General features: G+C 41.8%; 1 protein-coding gene across 2 annotated transcripts in view; it reads left to right on the top strand.

Annotated features, from left to right (window-relative positions):
• Nucleotides 1-25,408, top strand: part of LOC126236743 (patronin) — a 438,638-nt gene extending 413,230 nt beyond the window's left edge. For both annotated transcript variants that reach the window (XM_049946276.1, XM_049946277.1), the window contains 3 exons: nucleotides 6,606-6,707; nucleotides 15,291-15,573; nucleotides 23,114-25,408. In XM_049946276.1, coding sequence (XP_049802233.1) covers nucleotides 6,606-6,707; nucleotides 15,291-15,573; nucleotides 23,114-23,258 — 530 coding nt within the window. In that variant the 3' untranslated portion in view covers nucleotides 23,259-25,408. The remainder of the gene's footprint in view (nucleotides 1-6,605; nucleotides 6,708-15,290; nucleotides 15,574-23,113) is intronic.
• The last annotated feature ends 363 nt before the right edge of the window (nucleotides 25,409-25,771 follow it).

The raw sequence follows: 25,771 nt of genomic DNA on the forward strand, positions 1-25,771 counted from the left end.
TCTCCCCTCCCGCCGCCACCCCTCTGTCTCCCCTCCCGCCGCCACCCCTCTGTCTCCCCCTTCCCCCGCCCCCCCTCTGTCTGCCCCTTCCCCCGCCCCCCCTCTGTCTCCCCCTTCCCCCGCCCCCCCTCTGTCTCCCCCTTCCCCCGCCCCCCCTCTGTCTCCCCCTTCCCCCGCCCCCCCCTCTGTCTCCCCCTTCCCCCGCCCCCCCCTCTGTCTCCCCCTTCCCCCGCCCCCCCCCTCTGTCTCCCCCTTCCCCCGCCCCCCCACTGTCACCCCCTTCCCCCGCCCCCCCTCTGTCTCCCCCTTCCCCCGCCCCCCCCTCTGTCTCCCCCTTCCCCCGCCCCCCCTCTGTCTCCCCCTTCCCCCGCCCCCCCTCTGTCTCCCCTTCCGCCGCCCCCCTCTGTCTCCCCTTCCGCCGCCCCCTGTGTCTCCCCTTCCGCCGCCCCCCCCTCTGTCTCCCCTTCCGCCGCCCCCCTGTGTCTCCCCTTCCGCCGCCCCCCCTCTGTCTCCCCTTCCGCCGCCCCCCCTCTGTCTCCCCTTCCGCCGCCCCCCTCTGTCTCCCCTTCCGCCGCCCCCCTCTGTCTCCCCTTCCGCCGCCCCCCCTGTCTCCCCTTCCGCCGCCCCCCCTGTCTCCCCTTCCGCCGCCCCCCCTGTCTCCCCTTCCGCCGCCCCCCCCTCTGTCTCCCCTCTTCCCTCTGTCCCCCCTTACCCTTGTCTCCCCCTTACCCCCCCTTACCCCTGTCTCCCCCTTACCCCCCCTTACCCCTGTCTCCCCCTTACCCCCCCTTACCCCTGTCTCCCCCTTACCCCCCCTTACCCCTGTCTCCCCCTTACCCCCCTTACCCCTGTCTCCCCCTTACCCCCCCTTACCCCTGTCTCCCCCTTACCCCCCCTTACCCCTGTCTCCCCCTTACCCCCCCTTACCCCTGTCTCCCCCTTACCCCCCCTTACCCCTGTCTCCCCCTTACCCCCCCTTACCCCTTACCCCTGTCTCCCCCTTACCCCTGTCTCCCCCTTACCCCTGTCTCCCCCTTACCCCTGTCTCCCCCTTACCCCTGTCTCCCCCTTACCCCTGTCTCCCCCTTACCCCTGTCTCCCCCTTACCCCTGTCTCCCCCTTACCCCTGTCTCCCCCTTACCCCCCCTTACCCCCCCTTACCCCCCCTTACCCCTGTCTCCCCCTTACCCCTGTCTCCCCCTTACCCCTGTCTCCCCCTTACCCCTGTCTCCCCCTTACCCCTGTCTCCCCCTTACCCCTGTCTCCCCCTTACCCCTGTCTCCCCCTTACCCCTGTCTCCCCCTTACCCCTGTCTCCCCCTTACCCCTGTCTCCCCCTTACCCCTGTCTCCCCCTTACCCCTGTCTCCCCCTTACCCCTGTCTCCCCCTTACCCCTGTCTCCCCCTTACCCCTGTCTCCCCCTTACCCCTGTCTCCCCCTTACCCCTGTCTCCCCCTTACCCCTGTCTCCCCCTTACCCCTGTCTCCCCCTTACCCCTGTCTCCCCCTTACCCCTGTCTCCCCCTTACCCCTGTCTCCCCCTTACCCCTGTCTCCCCCTTACCCCTGTCTCCCCCTTACCCCTGTCTCCCCCTTACCCCTGTCTCCCCCTTACCCCTGTCTCCCCCTTACCCCTGTCTCCCCCTTACCCCTGTCTCCCCCTTACCCCTGTCTCCCCCTTACCCCTGTCTCCCCCTTACCCCTGTCTCCCCCTTACCCCTGTCTCCCCCTTACCCCTGTCTCCCCCTTACCCCTGTCTCCCCTTTACCCCTGTCTCCCCCTTACCCCTGTCTCCCCCTTACCCCTGTCTCCCCCTTACCCCTGTCTCCCCCTTACCCCTGTCTCCCCCTTACCCCTGTCTCCCCCTTACCCCTGTCTCCCCCTTACCCCTGTCTCCCCCTTACCCCCCCTTACCCCCCCTTACCCCCCCTTACCCCTGTCTCCCCCTTACCCCTGTCTCCCCCTTACCCCTGTCTCCCCCTTACCGCTGTCTCCCCCTTACCCCTGTCTCCCCCTTACCCCTGTCTCCCCCTTACCCCTGTCTCCCCCTTACCCCTGTCTCCCCCTTACCCCTGTCTCCCCCTTACCCCTGTCTCCCCCTTACCCCTGTCTCCCCCTTACCCCTGTCTCCCCCTTACCCCTGTCTCCCCCTTACCCCTGTCTCCCCTTTACCCCTGTCTCCCCTTTACCCCTGTCTCCCCCTTACCCCTGTCTCCCCCTTACCCCTGTCTCCCCCTTACCCCTGTCTCCCCCTTACCCCTGTCTCCCCCTTACCCCTGTCTCCCCCTTACCCCTGTCTCCCCCTTACCCCTGTCTCCCCCTTACCCCTGTCTCCCCCTTACCCCTGTCTCCCCCTTACCCCTGTCTCCCCCTTACCCCCCCTTACCCCCCCTTACCCCTGTCTCCCCCTTACCCCTGTCTCCCCCTTACCCCTGTCTCCCCCTTACCCCTGTCTCCCCCTTACCCCTGTCTCCCCCTTACCCCTGTCTCCCCCTTACCCCTGTCTCCCCCTTACCCCTGTCTCCCCCTTACCCCTGTCTCCCCCTTACCCCTGTCTCCCCCTTACCCCTGTCTCCCCCTTACCCCTGTCTCCCCCTTACCCCTGTCTCCCCCTTACCCCTGTCTCCCCCTTACCCCTGTCTCCCCCTTACCCCTGTCTCCCCCTTACCCCTGTCTCCCCCTTACCCCTGTCTCCCCCTTACCCCTGTCTCCCCCTTACCCCTGTCTCCCCCTTACCCCTGTCTCCCCCTTACCCCTGTCTCCCCCTTACCCCTGTCTCCCCCTTACCCCTGTCTCCCCCTTATCCCTGTCTCCCCCTTACCCCCCCTTATCCCTGTCTCCCCCTTACCCCCCCTTATCCCTGTCTCCCCCTTACCCCCCCTTATCCCTGTCTCCCCCTTACCCCCCCTTATCCCTGTCTCCCCCTTACCCCCCCTTATCCCTGTCTCCCCCTTACCCCCCCTTACCCCTGTCTCCCCCTTACCCCCTCTTATCCCCCCTTACCCCTGTCTCCCCCTTACCCCCTCTTATCCCCCCTTACCCCTGTCTCCCCCTTATCCCCTCTTATCCCCCCTTACCCCTGTCTCCCCCTTATCCCCTCTTATCCCCCCTTACCCCCCCTTACCCCCCCCTTACCCCCCCTTATCCCCCCTTACCCCCCCTTATCCCCCCTTACCCCCCCTATCCCCCCTTATCCGCCCTTACCCCCCCCTTATCCCCCCTTATCCCCCCTTATCCCCCCTTATCCCCCCTTACCCCCCCTTATCCCCCCTTGTCTCCCCCTTACCCCCCTTATCCCCCCTTACCCCTGTCTCCCCCTTACCCCCCTTATCCCCCCTTACCCCCCCCCCCCCTTATCCCCCCTTACCCCCCCCCCCCCCTTATCCCCCCTTACCCCCCCCCCTTATCCCCCCTTATCCCCCCTTACCCCCCCTTATCCCCCCTTATCCCCCCTTACCCCCCCTTATCCCCCCTTACCCCTGTCTCCCCCTTACCCCCCCTTATCCCCCCTTACCCCTGTCTCCCCCTTATCCCCCCTTACCCCTTACCCCCCCTTATCCCCCCTTACCCCTGTCTCCCCCTTACCCCCCCTTACCCCCCTTACCCCTGTCTCCCCCTTACCCCCCTTACCCCCCTTACCCCTGTCTCCCCCTTACCCCCCTTACCCCCCTTACCCCTGTCTCCCCCTTACCCCATCTAGCTCTTACGCCCCCTCCCTCTGTGTGTCTCTCCCCCCTCTGGGGAGGCAAGGGTGATTTTTGCTATTCAGTTGGCTGAAGCTTGAAATGGTATGATTCAGGTTTGTGTTTGCATTGCAAAGGGTACCTACTTCATGAATTGATCCATCACCCTGATGCTGTTCACAATTACTGTTATCTTATTCCAACTTGATGGTTGTCCTCTTGCAGTTTTCTTGATGCAGTGGTCCAACAATGAAGCACCATCATTGTACTATGGGACTTCTATTCCTTCTGCAGAGGGCAAGAGCTGTAAGAGAGATTATATCTGTACCCACTAGCTACAAAACAACATAACTACTCTTGAAAGAGCTCTTCAATATTTAACATTTCTCATAAAAAATTACATCGAGTGAATAGATTGGTCATATACAAATGGTCTTAGCCATTCTGTACAAGATAACTCATTGAAAAGCAAAAGGTTACATTTACAGCCTCTTCTGTTTTGGGTCTAGACCTTTGTCTTCAGGCCACTTCTTCTCTGGACACCACAGAACCCCCAAAGTGCAACTGCAGAGTGTGAATACTTCCCATTGCAACTAAAGGCACTGTCTCGCCATCACCTCTTGTTGATGCACTGTGCTCCCATTTCACCCTTCATATCCACATGTGAATAAGAAATGCATGCACAGTGTGCTGTTCTTCATAAATTAATAATTAAAATCATTTTTCTCCATGAACATCTTTCATTGTTGCGGTAGAGAGAAGTGAGATGTGTTGCTGTATTAAATAATTACACGTACTGCTACAAACTACAGACAACCGCGATGGAGCACACCTAATGTTTTATGTATGGTTTATACATGACAAAAAATTTCATGGAGATCCTTTTTCATGAAAATAACTCTTGTAACAAAAACAACAGACTTCTTTGAAATGCTACACTCCTTTATGGAAGAAGAAAATACTAACAGGAAGAACCATGTAGACTTGTGTCCAGATGGTGGTTATATGGCTGACTGTAGCCCGGTTTTCAAAGTCTGATCTGTAAAGAGGCTTCTCATGCTATTTGGACACACTACTCTAATCACCAAAACCACTGGATTCAAAAAGCATGAGGTACTACAATCAGTGATCAAAGAGATAAACTTCAAAAAATTCGGCCACTATTTGAGATCTTCCTTTTAGTTCAGATTTATATCAAACTCCATACATGTCATGTCGAAAGTTGTCCACCTCTCTAATAAACAGGACTGGTATCAAAATTTATGTACATGCAACTGTCATGTTGTGTTGTCATTTCATGAAAATTGCTTGCAGAAGACTAGTACAGAACCACATATCTAATTTTTGTATCAAAGATGTGCTCTATGGGTGTGAATCGTGGGATTGGGCAGGCAAGTCCATGATGAATTACATTCCTCTATTTTGCATAAAATCATTTAGAGTATTAGACCATGTCATTATAAAACAATAAACAATAAACAACTATTCCATCAACTTGTTGACAACATTTACAGCCGTCCTCTTCAGAGATTCTAATTGCTACATTCTGGGGATTATCTGCATTACTCTTTCTTTGGTTATCAAGTGACTGTCGATGTCACATTCTGGGCCACCACTGGACAGTTCAACATAGATTCCTACTGATGGGAGGCTGTACAATAATTTGTTGGCTGTGCTATTCTGGCAGGTGACTGGGTAAGAAGTCACAGAAAACAGTTCTTAAGATCCAAACCTCCATAATTCCTGAAATTATATTGATATGGGGCTAATATCAAAATTGTACAAAGGAAGCTGAATGTGCTCTGCTAGGTGGTAAGAAGGAAAAAACCCATTGTCACGCCCTTCATGACCAGTTTACCAAATGGCGTATTCCGACAGGTTAGTGGAAAACTCTACATTGTAGTTCATGCCACGAACAATGTGAGCAATATAAGTTTGTGGGCTTCCATGGCCAGTGTCAATTTGAATAAAGTAAGTTTTTGGTATTAGGCCATATCTAAGACAACGAATCCTCTGATGTTTCGACTCTCTTCGCAGTGGTCTTCTTGAGGGCTTCTAATTGCTAGATTCTGTCCTATACACTTTTTTTTCAGTTGCTAAGTGACTACTAACTTCACATTCTGAGATGCCGTTAGACAATTTGATAAAGATTTATATGGGGTGACCGTACAGTAGACTGTGGCGGGTGACTGGTAGGCAAGAGCAAATGAACAGTTGGTATCCAGGGGTAGCATTTTCCTGCAGTGAGATGTTAATGCCACACAGCTGTGCTCTTGAGGCCACTTGTTTATAGTGTAGTGTTGAACCCAGGTCCTATGAATTATTTCAATAGTATCTGGTAGTTTTTGCTGCTGCATCCATGGCCGCCAAGCAAGCACTCAAGTTTTTTGAAAAGTTATATATTGACTACAGTGCTGGTCATGTTCAGATATATCTCATTTCTTTTGTTGCCGATGGCATGTAGTTTTAATGCTCTGACAATTGAATGCTTATTGGGCTGTGTTATAATCTTCTTGTGAAGTATTCCGCTAGTGAAAACACACACACACACACACACACAGACAGACAGACAGACACACACACACACACACACACACACACACACACACACACACACACACACAGCCATCATGTACTCACATCAGTCTTCTTCTGTAGAAGATATGTCTTTTTTTCTGTACTGAAAATGAGCTTGTGTAAAGATGAAATTAAAATATTGGAATATAAGTTTGGTAGTATTTGGTCAATGTGTTTATGGTGTAACATTTTCCATCCATGTCAGTAAAGTATAGTTATGACACAATTTAGTTGATGTGACTGACTGTAAGGAAGGAAACTGGGTACAGCTGTAAGTAGTCAGCCCAGTTTCTGTTTACTTTTGTACTTACATATATGATTTTATTATTTAGTTTTATCTCGTGCAGGTCCTGGATCATTACCACCTGGGTTGATGACAAAGAGACGGATTTTTGATGATGGGTCTAGTGATGTCAGTTCAACGCCAAGTTCCATGATGGAATATACAGGTAAATGAATGCAAAGAGTATGTTCTGAAATGTCAGTGATTATTTATTGATATATGTTCACTGACTTTTATGATTGAAGACCACATTAACTTTCAGCCACTATTGTAAGTTGCCTTCAACAGGGTGTGTAATACACTTTCAGCAATGAAACATGGACTCCGACATACTGAATTCTGTCCTACCTTATAATCCTTAAAAGGATAAATGTTACATATGATTAGGTACCAGTGGTTGGGAGAAGGGGTTATGGTGATGATCGTTGATAGTAACTGCTGTTGGATTTTTATTGGCCCACATTGGTGAATCAGGAGTGAGCTGCTCATGAGTGTCTTGTCTTATTGTGTGTGTTTTCTGTTGGATTGTTATCGAGTGCAAAGAACGGGTAGCCTCGCAACTGCAGTCTTGCCTGTATGGTGACCAATTTGTAATTTCTCTCACTTCCTGGATCTTTCTTTTCCAGTTGGTTGCATAGTTAGAAGTGAGCCTCCTCAAACTGTTTGTATTCACCGCATTCATACTGGTATTCTGCTACTGTTAATTTAATATGTTTTCCATGCTGTAGATAGCATTCATGCATGTTTAGCTGTGTGCTGATAGGTCACTGTGTGACAAACATCTGCAGTTTGAGGATATCTGTTTGTTAGACAGGCAGACACTTACCTTCAAAAGGAAGATTAAAGAGATGCTGGAGATACTCAAGTGGCCTGTCAAAAGGAAGATTAAAGAGATGCTGGAGATACTCAAGTGGCCTGCCAGCACAAACCATAATCATGATTACAGGCATCAGTTGTCTTGGCTGTTAGCAGCAACCAACATACTGGCAGTCTGCATTGTGAGACTGCACTATCGCTTCAAGCTGTAAACACTTCTGCTAAAAGCTTACAGTGCAGTGGCCAATCCTAACCTCTTTCAGGCACTGTTAAGAATGGCAGTATATAACAGCAGCAGTGCTCTCCTAGTTGCCAGTGTAGATTAATAAAGTTACATCATCATTTACAATAAATAAAGAATAGCATCTCCTGTGCTCCCAAGTCTCTATATCTAATCACACATTAAATATTATTTATTCTAGTGGTATTATATACTCCTGATGGGCACTAGCTACATTGCCTGGAATGGTGGTTCATTATTTTATTGATATTTTAAAATTTGCTGCAGTCTGTGTTCTATACTAATTTTGTGGGACAATAGTGTACTTTTTGACCTGCAGCCTAATGACCCATGGGTCTTATGAACAGTATTCATTATAGTATCACTTGAATATAGGGATAAAAATGAAGAAGAGCAATTGGAGGTTTAGATGGGTGGAGTGTTTCGTAAGGCAGAAAACAACTGTGATACACACAGATAGAACTCAGTAAATGAATATTTGGAAAATTGGAAACACTTAACAATGAGTCATGAATGAGCTCCTGTTCACTGACACACAAGTAAAATTGAAAAGACAGTGGGTGAAAAATATATAAAAGAAGTAAATTGGTGACAAGTGACTAAAAGACGAGAAAGATACCTTCTGCTAGTTATGAAACAAATGCAGACATGCAGAATTTGTTGTGGATCAGTGTGGGGGTATAGTTTCATGAAGTTCCAGTTGGTGGTGACACTATACATAGCCTACAAAATGACATTTGTGATGGAGGTGCATTGCAAGCCAAGAGCTATCATTGAGGTTTTTTTTTGCAGAAAACCAGAGCATCATAGATATTCATAGGCACTTGCAGAACGTCTGTGGGGACCTGGCCATGAATAAAAGGCATAGTGATTTGTTGGGTTAGGCATCTGTAATCATCACAACTAGATCGTGCAAACCTGTCCATTCTCCCGTGTACCGGCCAGCCGCACACAGCTGTGACTCCCGCAATGTTGAAACATGCGGACACTCTCATTCAAGGTGAGAGAGAGATCACAAACAAACACCACGCCACACAACTAGACGTCACTGTTGGTAGTGCTGACACATTCGTCCAGCAGTTGGGATATTCAAAGATGTGCGCCAGTGGTTTCCTTGCCACCTAACAGAAAACCGTAAAGAGCAATGAAGGACCATCTTTGCAGAACTGCTTGTGCTGTACATGACTGGTTGTGACAATTTTTTGTCAATCATCATCACAAGTGTTGAAACACGCATTCATCACTTTGAATCAGAAACAAAATTGAAATCCACGGAGTGATGCCACACCACTTCTCCTGTGATGAGCTGGTAAAGTAATGGCGATGGTCTTCTGGGACTCTGAAGGGATCTTTTTGCTTGATGTACTCTCTCATGGTGCAATAATCAACTATGAAGTGTACTGTGCTGCCCTCAAGAAATTGAAGAACTGGCTTCAACGTGTTCAGTACCACAAGAATGCAAACAAACTCCCCTTCTCCATGATAGTGCAAGGTCTCATACGGGTCTGCACACCTGAGAGGAGCTGGCAAAAATGCATTGCACTGTGCTTTTTCATCCACCCTAGCCCATATCTTGCACCTTCGACTTCCATCTGTTTGGCCCGGTGAAAAGTGCATTCAGCAGGAAGCAGTACATGGATGATGGGGAGGTTATTGATGCAGCAGACATTTGCTCTATTGTCACCCAATAGAGTGGTACCATATGGGTACACACACCCTCCCAGTAATGTGGTGTAAGGCCGCTGCATTGAATGAAGATTATGTTGAAAAATATGGTTTTGTAGCTGAGAGTGGGGATAAAATGGTGTATTGGAAACTTTAGTAAAACCAACTTCCTTTCAAAGAAAAAGTGTTGCATTATTTATTAAATGCTCCTCATAATTATTACCAGTAAGCTGCGCACAGAACATAGTTCTAGGAAAGGTAAATTGTAATTCACTTCAAACATTGAGCCTGAAGTTTCATAGACAATGAAAAGTCAGCTCTCTAATTAAAGAATCTTCTGTCTGTCACAGTAAGGTAATGTAGTTGTTCATGCCCTCCAGCATCTCAAAAAAAAAAAAAAAAAAAAAAAAAAAAAAAAAATTGTTGTTGTTGTTCAGCATTTTGAGATCTGAACTGAATATACTGAAGAATGGGAGAAATGAAAAAGTAATTACTGAGGATAATGGGATATTAAATGTGTGCAAGGACAAGAGGCAGCATAGTAGTGCATGACTGCATCAGCATTGCAAAGAAGGGTAAGATAGGCTCTACATCTAAAAACACACATGTAAGAACATCACTATTGAAAAATCCACTTCAAAGTGAGCTGAAGGAAACAAGAAACAATTGGGGGGGGGGGGGGGGGAGTTGACATGAGTAAAACAGGGCAGCAAACAGAATAATAATTAATAATTATGTAGTTGGGAATCTGAAAAACAAGGAAAGAAGAATATGAAGGAAAAAGTAGTACATTAACACTGTTTTGAAAGCTACATGGGTTAGACAGATGTAAAATTCAAGAGAATTCTTGTTGAAATTCCCCATCATTTTAAGTGCACGCATGAGGTTGGATCAGTGGTTACTTACAATACATGACCCAAGAGTCTTCTTGCCTAGAAGGAGAGGTGTTCCATCAGTGAATGTCTCGTCATTTAACCTTGTTAAACTGACTGTGATGCATTCAGATATCAATGGCTTCTTTGGATATACAGGGTGACAATTATTGAACTGTATGAAAAAAAAAGTAAACTAGTTACAAACTACAGGACATGCGCACACTTTATTCAACATGTACGCATCACTACAGATATTCAGATTTAGGTTATGACATGTTCGACATGCCTGCCATCATTGGCGATGTGCTACAGATGAATAGCAAAAACATGTTGTCTTCAATATAGCCCTAAAAAAAAAGTAGTCACATGCGTTCGGATCTAGAGAATATGGTGGCCAATCGAGGCCTATGCCAGTGGTTTCTGGGTTCCCCAAAGTGCTCCTCCAGGATATCAAACACTCTTGTACTTCGAAGGGGGCGAGCTCCGTGTTGCGTGAACTACATCTTGTCAAAATCAGGGTCACTTTGGATAATGGGGGCAAAATCATCTTCCAAAGCCTTCATGTACCATTCGGTAGTTGCCATGCCATCAAGGTATAATGCACCGATTATTCCGGTGCCTCACTTTGCACACCACACAGTCACCCTTTAATTGTGAAGAGACTTCTCGATTATGAATTGTAAATTCTCAGTCCCCCAAAATGAGCCAATTTTGCTTATTGATGAACCCATCCAAAAAAAAAGTGGGCTTCACCACTAAATCAAACCATGCATATGCATACTAATTCCTATCATGTCCCACAGCCAACCATGCAGTTTGAACATCCTAACACAAACTGTTCAGAAGTTATGATGATTTTATTTAATATAGTTCAATGATTGATACCCTGAAGATGTGAAGTTACAAGGTGTGTGCAGTTTTTTTGTAACCTCAATGAGAATCTGGTGTGGCACTAGAAAGCAGGAAAAAGAAACTAAAGTTTTAAATATCATATTAAGGAAACCATTCATGCAGGAGGATCATAAAAACATACCATCATGTAGACTCCTTTATGGAGGACATTGTGATTGGCATTCCTGACATTGAGAAGGCCCCGAAAGAGTTGGAAAAGAATGTTCGAATGGAATACCATTTTGTTATACAGAGATTATTCTACAGCATTCTCCCGTTACTTAGCTTATATTTATAGTGAATCTCTCACCCGACATAACTGCCAAGTGACTGGATAGAAGCACAATTGACTTCTGTGTAAAAGAAGGGTAAAAGATCAGACTAACAAGTTACAGTCCCATATCAGTAACATCGGTTTACTGCAGAATTCTTGAACATATACTCATTTCGAATATAATAAAGTTCCTTTAGATGGAAAAGCTTATGTCCACAATTGAGCACGGATTTAGAAAGCATGACTCCTGCAAACTCAGCTTGACCTTTCTACAAATGATGTCCTGTGAACCATGGACAAAGCACAACACGCAGGTTCCACATTCATAGATTTCTAGAAAGCATTTGACGTGGTATCCCACTGCAGAGTGTTAATGAAGGTCTGAACATACAGAATAGGTTCCCAGATATACAAGTGGCACAAAGACCTCTTAAGTATGAGGGCATGCTCACAAGTATTGATTCCAAATTTTTTATGTGAAAACTCTTAAAGCATTTTTATTTAAAAATGTTATAAAGATTGTACATCTTTATTTTTTCATTTCTACATATTTGCAGGCCTTTACCACTAGAAGTCTCCAAATTGTAGCATGTAACACAGTGATGAGTGATGTAACTATGTTGGTGTATCAGAAACAGAGTGCTGTAATAGAGTTTGAATTCGGAGAGTTTGTCCACACATGGCGTTCCATATCCTTCAGCATGACAGTGCCAGACCACATACAAGTGCTGCGACATGTACAGCAATCCAGCACCTGGGGTTTACTGTCATCAGTCATCCTCCAGACAGTTCCAACTTGGTTCATCCGATTTTAATCTGTTTCTAAAATGTAAAGAACACCTTTGAAGACTTCACTTTGACACTGTTGAAGTGGTGCAAGCAGAGGTGAGGTTGTGGCTCTGTCAACAAAGTCAAACCTACTACAGTGATGGTATCAGCAAACTGGTCTCTTTTTGGGAGAAATGTGTTTGTTACCAGTCTGACTATGTTGAGAAATAAAATGTAGACAAGGAGAATAAAAGGCATAGAATGTTAATATCATTTGTTTTCTTTAAAAGATTAAGAGTTTTCACATAAAAAATTTGAGACTTGCTTTTCAGCATACCCTCATAATAGAACCCAATAATTTGCCCTTGATGAATGTTCATCAAAGACAGGCGTTTTGTTAGGAATGCCGCAGGGAAGTGTGATATGATGGCTCTTGTTCTCTCTATAAATAAACTAGTGAACCTGATAATGCTCTGCAATTGCTAAACATGTATGGGAATTGGATATATGTCCTGATGCGCCCCCCCCCCCCCCCCTTCTGACCATACTACCCTTCCCCTCCCACCTGTCGCCTCGCCCCTTCCTCTCTCACTGACCTTGAGCCTTGTTTATTGTTATAGCCAATGAAAACTTGGTTTGGAATTGAAGTCACTTAAATCAAATTTGTAAATCGGTTGTGATCATTGGTACGTGCTGTACGAGGGATATCTCCTGCTGCTGCGTCTGTGAGGATAGTAACTTCAATGACAGCATGTCATGTAGTTTTAATCTGCTGCGAGACTGGACTAAAAAGTTTTGAATGATTCACATTCTGTAGTAGTTCCTGATCATAAGCTGATAAGCCATTCATACAAGTTCCATGTTTTCTGTTAAAACCAGCTGTGATAAAGGAAACAAAAGAGCACACAGTAGTCTAACGGTTTAAATGGCCTGCCAAAACTGACTGTGAGAAAGAAAAGGAAGCGCAGCAAAGCACAGCATTTTCTTTTTCGCAGTCGGTTTTAACAGAAAACCTGTACATTGTTGTTTAAAAAAAATTGTTAGCTATGTCAGACCGAATGCTTATTGCATTATTGTGTAAAAATTTGAAGTAAATCTGTCAAGAACTTGTCAAGATTTTTACCTACAACATTTGCTGTGACACTAAAAATAGTTTATGGGAAAATATCATCACTGAGTGACTTGAAGACAATACAGGATGACTCTCGCAGAATTTCCTTATGGTTTGACGCATGATTGCTTGCTCTAAATGTAGTCAATGATGATGATAGGAAAAACAATTCTAATGCAGTATTGGTGATGTGGTGCTTGTCACAGTGACATTGATTAAATATCTAGGCATAACATTCCAAAGGGATGTGACATGAACAGTCATGTGAGATGGGCTGTAGGGAGGGTGAATGGCAGACTTCAGTTTATTGGAAGAATTCTGGGAAAGTGTAATTTGTCTATAAAGGAGACCATGTATAGAACATTTGTTTGACTCAGTCGTGAGCACTGCTAGAGTACTTTGGGATCTCCATCAGTTTGGACTAAAGGGAGACATTAAAGCAATTCAGAGGTGTGCTGCTCGATTTGTTACTGGTAAGTTCAATCAACGTGTAAGTGTCACAGAGATGTTCCATGAACTCAAATTGAAATGCCTGGAGTGAATACAATATTCTTCTTGTGAAACACTATTGAGAAAATTTAGACTGTCAATGTACATTATGTGTAAGGACTACAAAGATAGGATGAGAGTAATTAGGACTTGAACAGAGCTGTATAGAAAGTCATTTTTGTTTTGTTCTGTTTACAAGTGGAACAGGAAAGGAAATGATTACACCACTACCAAACACTTTGTGTACTCCAATTTACTTTGTGTTGTGGATTGCTTGTTTTCTTTTTTAATTTTCAAATGAGTGGAGAGAGTAATCCTGGAGCGTAAAGGAATTTGTATGTGTCTCTTACCATAGCAAAAGGAATCAACGAACCCTATGTTCCACTTTCGTGGAAGCACAGAATGTGGGCGTAGGATGGCAACCCTTTGAGGGGGAGGCAGGGCTTATTTCCCTGCACCACCCCTCTCCCCTTGGGCAGTCAAAGTTCTCATTTGTTTATGGTCACTCCTGACTGCCACAATATACTGTCCGCATAATAGTAGTGGTACCGTGTGGGGGCTTGCAAAGTATATACGTAGATGTAAGTGAATTCCTTTGTTACAAATTATTTAGGAATAAAGGAGATGACTCACCGAAAGGCAGAAGTGGTGCATCACTGATAGGCACATAAACAAAAGATATGGAGCTTGGCTAGCTTTTGGAATGCATTTCCTTTTTCTGGCTGTAGAAAAAACATGCACACGCACGCAGACAAGCACATGCACGTCTCCCCCCAGAAAAGGAAGTGCGTTCTGAAAGCTAGCCAACCTCCATACCTTTCATTTGTGTATCTCTTGATGATGCAGTTCTTCTGCTTTTCGGTGAATTGTCTCCTTTATTGGTAAATAACTCGTAATTTTCAGCCAGAACTTTCCTTACATTATTCTCCATGTGTTAGTGAGGCTGAAGCTGCATTCTTCATTTATATATGTTTCACTTCTTTTGCATTTAATGTACTACAAAGGCTCAGCATAACATCTTGTGATCATTTCTGTTGTCTGCTTCTAGCTGCTACCCCTTATTCATAAGGAGTAAATTTGTAAATAAAACTCATCTTCTGCAAGTTATAAATGGCCTCTTGTCAATAGAAAGAAAACTGTTACGTAGTGTCTGCTTTCTTCATACCATGGCTTAACAGCTAGAGCATCACAGAAGGGCAAAAGACCTCTGGTTCTTCTTCACTGACATAATATTACATCCCTGCAATTCCATATTTAGACTCTTTCTGAATGTATTTATTTCCAAGATTGTCTCTAAGTAACATCTACCGCAGGGTTTAAATGTAAACAGCTGAAGAACTGTTTTCTTAAGGTCCATCGGGTGAAAATTATATTCTTGTAAATACAAGTCATTCAATACCCTCAATTATTAAGAAAATTGGTCTTTGCTTAATAAGGTGGTATGGAAAAGTATACACTTCGTGCTCTGATGTGCATTAGTCATGTAGGCGTGAGTTACTTTCCAGTCTGGTCTTCTAACAATAAAATATAATTATTTTGTCTGTACTGAATGACAAGAAACAAAAATAATTTTTGGTTTTAATTACGGAAATAAAAAATGAGAAACCTGAAATTTCCAGGTCCAAGACTGTACAAGCAACCAGCAACTAAATCTAATCGTGGAATAATGCTGAATGCTGTGGAATATTGTGTTTTCCCTGGTGTTGTCAACAAAGAAGCTAAGCGACGAGTGTTGGAAGAAATTGCTCGTTCAGAAAGCAAACATTTCTTAATCTTATTTAGGGATGCTGGCTGCCAGTTTAGAGCCCTATATTCATATTGTCCAGATCGAGAAGAAGTGCTAAAATTGTATGGGACTGGCCCAAAACAAGTGAATGATAGAATGTTTGACAAGTTCTTCAAGTAAGTATTTGATAAAGTTTCTTAATTGTAGCTACAAATATTTGTTTTTTTGCAGCCATGGTGGTGGTGCCGGTAGCAAATAATAGTAATTACTTAATGTATATTCATAATTTTTATTGTGATAATGGATATTCTATTATGTGAACAATACACTATGATGAGAAACAGAAGTTCATGACTGCAGATGAATGGTGGTTGTAGACACAGTTTCCAATTATAGTATTGGCTTCTTTCTCTCCCCCCCCCCCCTCTCCCCCCCTCTCTCTCTCTCTCTCTCTCTCTCTCTCTCTCTCTCTTTGAAATTTAGAACAGAATGTGAAACTGTAGTATGATGGAAACATTGGACACAGCAAAATTTAGGATGTTGCCCATCTTATGGGTGATGGCGACAGCAGTTATTTTCCCAAGACTTTGTGTTCAGAGAAATCAGGTGGTACATTTTTAAATGTCACAGGCACTTCTGAAAAGTGCGAAGCAAACAACAAGCAGGAGCTTAGGACAGAAATGACTCACACTAGTACAGGCAGATTCAGTTGCATATGAGGATAAAAAGGAGGTTAGTTTAGTTCATGGGAGATCAGAATATTGGGAATCGGATATGAAAACAGTGTGGGTGAAGGTACAAAACACACACTGAAATGGATCCCAGGTGGAATTGTGGTGTTTACACTAGCCTGTAAATGTAACTTACGTGAAGTTCAGAGAGAAGATAAAAGCAGCTGATGGGGAGGATGGGCAGCAGGAAGTAGGATGGGAAAAGAAAATGCTTTCTTCAGCACCAGAAACATACCACTGTCATTTACACAGTGTTAGCCTAAAAGATTTATCGGGTTTCAAAGTACTATTTATTTACAAGTATACAACATACGAAGATGGGAGATACATGACAAGATAAGTACACTCGCCCTGTTTCTAGTACATTCTACAAATGTTCAATGCATCCTTGGCTGCCCAGCACACATCCAAATGGTAATCCAGTCGCATCCATATGTTCACTAGCATGTTTCCATCAATGTCTATCACAGCAGCATTGAAGTGTTCACACTATATGTCCTTAAGATAACCCCACAGGAAGAAACTCCATGGTATGAGATCTGGCGACCTGTGGAGGAAGGAGGGTCCATGACAACAGAGGAACATCAACCAGACCAGCATGCCCTATCCAATAACGAGGCAGTTCTCCATTGAGAAAGGCTTTAGTGAGGTGAAGTCCCGTCCTGTTGAAAGATGAAAGTCAAGGAGTGAGCAGTTGGCTGTGGCAGCAACCACAACTGTAATATATCTGGGTATGCAACCCGTCGCCATCTGCTCAGTGAAGGAAAAGGGGCCATACAGCTTTGTTTTGGACTTAGCAAAGAAGACATTTACCTTGCAAAATTTCTTTCCAACCGTTCACAGACATGGGGCAGTACTATACCCCACACTCTCACATGGGTGCTGTACGTCTACTGACAGATGGATAATCGCCTTGTTGCCAAATGTCACTGTCCCCATCAAGTCATCATCATCATCATCATCATCATCATCACCACCGTCATCTTCCATAGCTTATTGCATTTTGGTACAAAACTCCAATCAAGTTGGTCGTAATTATCTTGAGTGAGATTTCCTAACAGTTGCAAACAACAGGAGTTTAAAATGCAAACACCACTGCAAAACATTCAACACTATTTCTTGTGGAATACCCAGTTCATGACTTGCACGAATGGTTGATTTTTGTGGACTGCACACAAAGTTCTGTCTCACTCACTCTGCAGTTTGATTTGAAATAGTTGGTTGCCCAGTGATTTTTCACTTTATGCAGACAACCGTATCAAGACACTGGTGAAATCAATGCAAAATGCTCTGGTGACGAGATGCAGCTTTTCTGTATTTGCATACAAGTGCATACTGAACACTCATAACCAATGAATGCTTCATGTATTCTAACGCACAAAAACCCTTAATACTGTATTGCTACTATCTCTAGAGTGCTGTCGTAGGCCTGCTGTCTTTTCAGACCTAGAGTTATTCCCCAAAACATTATTTCTTGATTCATTCACACAAGGTGAAATCTGAAGAATTATAAAACAGAAATCAAACTCGTACTCAAGTGGTTTTGATGGCATACCTGTTTATCTTCTAAAACAAATATGTCATCATGTCTTATCCGTTTTCAGACGCAATGAACTACTCCTTGCTGTCAGGCCAGTTCCGTACAATTTTCACGGCAGCAAAAGTGGTTCCTCTCCTTAAAACGGATGACAGGGGTGATGTTAATAACTACGGACCCATCTCGATCCTATCAAGCATACCAATGTTCTCGAGAAGGCAGTGTATGTCTGTGTTATTAAGTTCCTGGAAATAAACTGTTTGTTGAGTTCTTATCACTTTGACTTTCGAAAAGGGAGCTCAATAAATGGGGCCCTGTATTCATTTCCAAATGAAGTTTATAGTGCACCCAATGACAGAAAGCATAGAATAGAGTCTTCCTTGATGCCGCAAAGGTCTTAGGTCTCATAAACCAGGAATTACTTATGAATAAACTGCTACAGTGTGAAATTAAGTGCAATGCAATGATGTTTAGCTCGCATATCTTGGACAGAGTTCAAAAAAGTTGTAATCACCCTAAGAAATGTTGGAAGCATACAGTTAAAGGAGCAAGTCTTAAGACATTACATTCTTCGCAAGGTTTCATTCTTGGTTCCCTTCTGTGTATTATATTTATCAATGATCTGTCCCAAAGTCTGTAAAAAGATCTGTCAGTAACGTTTGCCAATGACACCATTACACTGTTTTCAAATCACAGTGCACGTGAACTCCATAACACGATTTTTGATGAAAACTCTACTCTGGTAAATTGGTTAAGCACAAACAAACAGTTTCTGAATAAACACAAAACTATCTATAAATTTTCACCCATTATGTCATTTTATCAAGGACAGATGATGCTGGATATGAAGATGTACCCATAACCCAAGAGGTCACCCCCTAAATTCCTCACACTATGGACAGATGACACACTATGAAATGATATAAATAAAGAGTTAGTAAATAGATGAGGAATTTGTGCTGTACATTTAATGTCCTGATTAAAGTCTTCGACATTGAGACACTAAAATGTGCAACCGTATTGGGGAGATGAGTCGCAGATAGGCACGACAAAAAGACTGTGACAAACTAACTTTCGTCTGTCTGAATCTTTTCCTTGTGCCTATCTGCAACATCTCCGCTATATGGCGACTGGCAACTTTCCTTTTCATAATATTTTGCATTACATCCTAGATTTTCCATTGTTTGATTAAAATGTACATCCTTTGCACGTGTATGCTCAACAAGCATGTATACTCAATTTTGGGGCATCTCACGCAGAGAGATGTGTTATGTAGAGAATAATAATTAAGACAATGAGACAAGTGAGCTTGTCTCCTTTCTTGATATTCAAAAATTGTGTGCTTTCTTCATGAGAATATACATATTTTAATGAAAAAATAGACATGCATTTTTACCAGAGCTGTCATTTGAATGATCTATCTATGATGATGATGATGATGATGATGATGATGATGATGATGATGATGATAATTTCATTGTCATTCGGCCATTGCAGCAATAGAAATTGACACACATATTATACAACACAATTGATAATTTAAAAGAAAGAGCAAGACTGTTGGTGTTACAATATTACGTTACAGTTGAAATATCCATTTTTGTCATTGAATGGGGCATGCAGTATTTGTCTGAATGCTTGTACTAGTAATTCTTGTACAGATTGTGGAACTTTATTAAATAATTTGTACCCGATGAGTTCATAACTGTTCAGTGATTTTGACAGTCTGTGGTATCGGGTAGAAATGCTTCTATTCCCTCTTGTACTGTAACAATGTTCATTTTCTCTCTGTTTTGGTTGTGGTAACTTCTGTTTGTGTAAATTAAAACATAGTAATTGTAGAAGTTTATTACATCATGATGTTTTTTTCACAAAACAATGGTTACAAAGTGTGCCTTATAAGAAGAATCGGTAATTATCCGAGTAGTTTTTGTCTGCAGTATTAAGATGTCAAGCAAACAACTAGAGTTCCTCCATAAAATAATATATGTTGGTATGCTTTGGAAGAATGAAAAATAGGATGGTCTAACATTCTTTTCGGGTAAACAATCTATAAGTCACCTTCACAGATAAATTTATCATGACAGCTTACCACTAATGTATTGTACATGTTGATCCTAAGATAATGTAGTGTGAAAATATACCCCCAAAAATTTAACATAACTAGGATCATCTGATGGAAGCTTGTCTCTCAGACTAAAAACCATGTGCTGTGTGTGTTTTTCATTCAGTAAGAAGCTATTTGCTTTAAACCAGTTGGAAGCTTGGTCCATTGTCTTTGCAACACAACTTTTAAAGCTGCTGAGCTCGTTACCAGAGTGAAGAAAAGTTGTATCATCTGCATGTAGAACAGCACTAGACTTTATAAATGATGACAGATCATTGATCATTATTAGTAACACAAAAAGGTCCAATATGGATCCTTGGGGGGACACCTATGTTAACTTGTTCTATTCTTGACATTTCCTTGCCAACACAGACAGTTTGCCTACAGTTCTCTGATTTAAATATTTTAAGGCTGTTACCTTCAATGCCATAGAATTCAATTTTTTTCCAGAAGTAGTGTGCTCTACACAGTCAGAAGCTTCACTTAGATCACAAAAAGTGGCTGAGAAAAGCCTTTATCCTCAAACACTTGAAGTATGTATTGGATTGCAGAGTCTATAGCATTAACTGTTGACAAGTTTTTCCTAAAACCATAAAATCATTCACTGATCATTCCTAGATTTTCAAAGTAAACATATAATTGTTGGAAAATTACACATTCCAGCACTTCAGAAAAAGCCAGGACTGTAGAAATTGGCCTGTAACTTGAAGGTGAGTCAGTATCTCCTTTTTTATGTGTTGGATCTACCTGACACTTTTAGCTCATCAGGAAAATATACCTCAGCTATGCACTTGTTTATACAATATATTAAGGGATACACAATACAATCTATTACTTTCTTTAGTGTGCTACAAGATGTGTCATACATATCTACACTGGCTGATGGTTTTAGCTGTTTTACTATTCTTAGGACGAGACTAGGAGAGACCTTGGAGAAGGTAGACATGCATGTATTAAACTTTCCTGGCAGATTAAAACTGTGTGCCCGACCGAGACTCGAACTCGGGACCTTTGCCTTTCGCGGGCAAGTGCTCTACCAACTGAGCTACCGAAGCACGACTCATGCCCGGTACTCATAGCTTTACCTCTGCCAGTACCTCGTCTCCTACCTTCCAAACTTTACAGAAGCTCTCCTGCGAAACTTGCAGAACTAGCACTCCTGAAAGAAAGGATATTGCGGAGACATGGCTTAGCCACAGCCTGGGGGATGTTTCCAGAACTTCAGTACCAGTACCTCCTGCAAGTTTCGCAGGAGAGCTTCTGTAAAGTTTGGAAGGTAGGAGACGAGGTACTGGCAGAAGTAAAGCTGTGAGTACCGGGCGTGAGTCGTGCTTCGGTAGCTCAGTTGGTAGAGCACTTGCCCGCGAAAGGCAAAGGTCCCGAGTTAGAGTCTCGGTCGGGCACACAGTTTTAATCTGCCAGGAAAGTTTCATATCAGCGCACACTCCGCTGCAGAGTGAAAATCTCATTCTGGATGCATGTATTAGCTGGTGGTTTACATAAATATTTTGAAAGAATATCTGATGAACTAATATCAGGTTTGGTAATAGAATTTCCTACTTCCTCAACTGATGTAATAAAATAATCATTGAATTTTTGGGGACATACATTAATTTTCTTGTTTCTTTCATTTTTATCAATACTATTTATTAGTTTCCATATGACTTTGCACTTGTTGGTGGAATTCTCAATACTGCTGAAATTGTGTGCTTTTTGGGTTCAACAAAGGCTTTTTTATACTCATTCCTATATCTAAGATAGACTGACGTGGCGTGGTCAACCTTCATACTTTTATATAGATTGTGCAACAACATAACTTGGTTTTTCAGATTTGTTAGTTCTTCACTATACCATTTTATTTATTTATTTATTTATTTTTTTGGGTCTTTGCTTTTGAAGCCTTTGTCAATTATTTTGCATTTCTTTATGGGAATGCTGTCATTAAATTCTGTCAAAACTGATTTAAAGAACCTTTCAAGTGTTTGCTTTGCTGACAAATCATTACATAAGCTATAATGTGTGTCACCATAACACTGGGCAAATCAGTGTCTGTCTGCAAAGGACTTATGAAACCTGACAATTTTATCATTTGTGACAGGTCTGGTGGTTACAGTTTTTGGGACAGGCCTTGCAATATTACTGTTATCAGCAGAGAATTTTGTTTTACAATTTAAGGATACAGAATCATTGTCCGAGAATGGAAATACTGTCAAATTACACGATTCTTCTCTAGTTTCAAAATTGACAAAAATGTTGTCAAGACATGCCTCATCTCTTGTGGGTCTATTATTGATAAAGTGTAAATTGCACTGCCTTAGAAGATTTTTCATCTCAGTGACACTATGTTTGCGTGTCTTTACCTCAAAATCTGAATTCAGATCTCCACCTATTACAACGTCATAATATAACCATTTTGGCTCTCTAAATACATGTAACAGCAGGTCCAGTTTTTCTGGAAATGCCCTTAGGTGATCTGTACAAGAATATTATTACTAACTTAAAACTGTCGATGATTATACCAATAGCTTCAAAATTCTGTTCATCCCACCACTACTCTAGATCCAACCTAGTAATAGAGCAACTGAGTGAGTGATTAGTATAGATTGCTACCTCTTCTATGCAATTTTCTACAGTAACTATTTGCCATATTGAAGTTATCAAGTTTCACAATTGTAAGTTCACCCTCGGTATCCCAGTGTTCACTCAAACAAAAAATATCAAATTTATTACCTAGGCCAAAAGTACAATTACCCAATGGCTACAAAAACACAGCAGTGTAAAGCATATGGGAGTTGCTACTTATGTGCCATAAGCTTATAACTGATTAATTCATTCTACAGAGATTGAGGTTATTTTATTATGAGTCTAAAGTAACAAAGTTAAATTTTTATGTACCATTAGTTTTTAGCTGATTTATTTAATTCTACAGATGTGAGTTTTATAATAATGTTAATTTGGACTTGTCCCATATCCATTTGCAACAACACATCACAGGTCTGAAATCAGTAAAATTCAGATGTAATCTAATATTAAGTGAAGCACTGTTAAGCACAAGTGCAGGTTAATAATTAAATTAAAATCACTTGGCACAGTTTAAGCAGATCCCCCCTCCCTTCTTCTTCTTATTCTTCTTCTTCTTCTTCTGTTTAAACTGTACATTTGGATAGCTTTGATAGTTTATCATAAGTTGCAAAAAGCATAAATGTGTTTAAAAACCAAAAACATTCCAGCCTTGAAGTGTGTCTTGAATTGCAGATAACACTGCTGTATCACATTGTATTACTTCCTGATATCACTTCAGAAATACCATAGCTCTAATTATTTCACTCTTGTGATTTCAGGTATAATTCCGGTGGCAAATGTTTTTCCCAAGTCCACACAAAACACCTTACAGTCACAATTGATGCTTTCACCATTCATAACAGTTTGTGGCAAGGAAAAAAAGTGGCTCTGCCTAATAAGAAAGACATGGCTTTGGTTATATAGTTATTACAGAATAATTTGTATTTTGTGCATAATCAAGGATAACCTTTTTTAACAGACTGCAGCGCAATCAATCAACGTTCGCAGTTGTGAGTTGTCTGTGTATATAGTTTTGCACAAGAGAATTGCCAGTGAAAAATTACTCTTCATTGAACAGGTGTGTGATGTGACCAAAAAAGGAAACTGAGATTATATATTGCAAACAAGAGAGTGATGTTCATTATTATGAAGCAGAATTTTTTACTAAGATAACATCTCATGTGGTTGTTTTACTCTTTACTTGAAAATAAATAAACTCTTTCATTTGTCTTAGATATAGATCATTATGCCAAAATTAGGCATTCAGTATACTTGCATGAAAGTTTAATCATATCTTGATCATTTGGAATCTGTGTTTTTAATGCAAGCTTTACAGACTCTTTTTAAGCAATATGTTACTGTTGTTTGTAATTATGTATTTATGTGGAAGTCTCTTTACTTATTTGTGTCAGTTGTTTGTGTGTATTCTTTCAGTATTTACACCAGTTATATAATATGGAAAACTGTACAGCTTCTACTGCTGTTGAAATACAAATATTTGTAAAATAGAAAGTGTGTTTGGAAGTTTGTGTATTTATGATGAGTGTGGGAGAAGGGGAAAGCATTGAGCTATTTTCAATACTCCACAAAATATTGATATACAATTCTCTCTAAGAGCTCTAAAAAATCTTTAGTCAAATATGGCCTTTGATAGATTTTTGCTTCTTGTTATCACATTGCCTAGTTTGTACAATGTAACAATAAGATTCAGCTTGTTAAAGCCATTAATGTAAAATGAAAGAATGAGGATTTATGGCTAATTGTGTGATATTTTATCCTGGCTATCCTCTTTACTTCCATCAGAGTATTGAGTCATAACATTATATAAGGTTTTGTTAAACCTCTTGCTTGTGACTGATATTTGTTTTCTAATGTTTGTAAGTACGCTGCAACATTCATTATAACTGCATACTGGTTGTTGCTTCATTGTTAGTTTTTTTATGTGATACTTTTGGTCACAGTGTCATACATGAGCACAACTGGATTCAGGGAACTACTCTAGTATTAAGGTTGTGTTAATCCCAAGTAGTACTTGAGATTTGTATATAAATGTATATTTTTTATGTGCTGTGTACAGATAATTGTCCTCTAGTAACAATTTGACCATGAACATATTTTTATATTAATAAATTAATAGTATATTGCTCCACCTCTTTTCTCTAAAAACTATTGACTCTTATTTACACTGTGTTGTAATGTGTATATATGCTTAACAGTATTTTCACCATTCAGAGAAATTTTCTGTTCTGGGATTGCAGTTTCCTGAAAAGCTTTAGTGCTAACTTTATGATATATGCTGGAGTGACAACAGCTCCTACACCAAAGCTGTAACAGTATAGGTAGGTTTCAGTGCAGTTGTTAAAGCTTTGATGCTTACAGCATCAGAATAAAGTTTTAAAATGTCCACTGGGTTTATATGAAAGGAAATTTGTTGAGAGTAATCCAGTTGATTTTATGAGAGCATATGATGCTAGTTACAATTTTGCTAATTTTTTTTGTACTGAATGTGATACTTTAGGTTTTAACGCCATTGATACTAATGGTACATATCCTAATAAACTTTTGTATGTTTTTGTACATATGTGTATAAAATATGTTTTAATTAGTTATACAAATTTCTGTTGATTGGAAATGCCAAAAATCAAAACAGCTTTGCCATGTAGGCATAACGTTTTTACTAGCAGCTGAACATAAAGAATTGTTCTGTAATATTTTGCAACATTCCACATCATATGTTGTGCAATATTAACTTTCTGAGTGAAGACTTATTTATGTTGTTTTACTTGGATGTACTTGTATATGATGAACCTGTTTTTTTATTTACCCAGTAATAAAAACAAAAATATATTATACATCAAAAAGTCATTTTCCAGATAGGAAATTTGCTACTCATATGAAATTACAAATTTATGTAATTATTTTGGTAACAGTGGTGGAAACAAACTGTAACTGATAATAATAGTATTAACAATATCTTAAAAAAGAGACAAGATTTATTTAAAGAGAGAACTTTTTGAAAGACATAATCTGTTGCTATAAAATTGTGTGTGCCCTTTAATACTTCCCCATTACTGTTAAAGGAAAGTCATTTAGTTAAGAATAAAAACAAGTTCTTAAAGACAACAGATCAGATCAGTAAATTTTTATGCCTCAAAACTGCAAACCTTCAAAGCAAGGGAACTTCCACAGTAAAACTACCCTGACCTAGATCATCAGTGCTCTCTGTAAATTATTCATGGTGAATGCTAGATGGTCTCCTGTCCTTATCTGCATGGAGTCAGTATGCCTATTATATTAAGCCTGTTATAGTTATGACAAAATCTTCGATTTGTGAGTTAGTTACATGTTCTTTAGATTGTATTCTCATGAGCGAAGTGATATCCAATGCGTAATTTTTACAACAGTTAGAAATTTTCCGTTATATATGTAACAGTATT

This window comes from Schistocerca nitens, chromosome 2 (genome assembly GCF_023898315.1).
Source record: "Schistocerca nitens isolate TAMUIC-IGC-003100 chromosome 2, iqSchNite1.1, whole genome shotgun sequence".
Lineage (NCBI taxonomy): Eukaryota > Metazoa > Arthropoda > Insecta > Orthoptera > Acrididae > Schistocerca > Schistocerca nitens.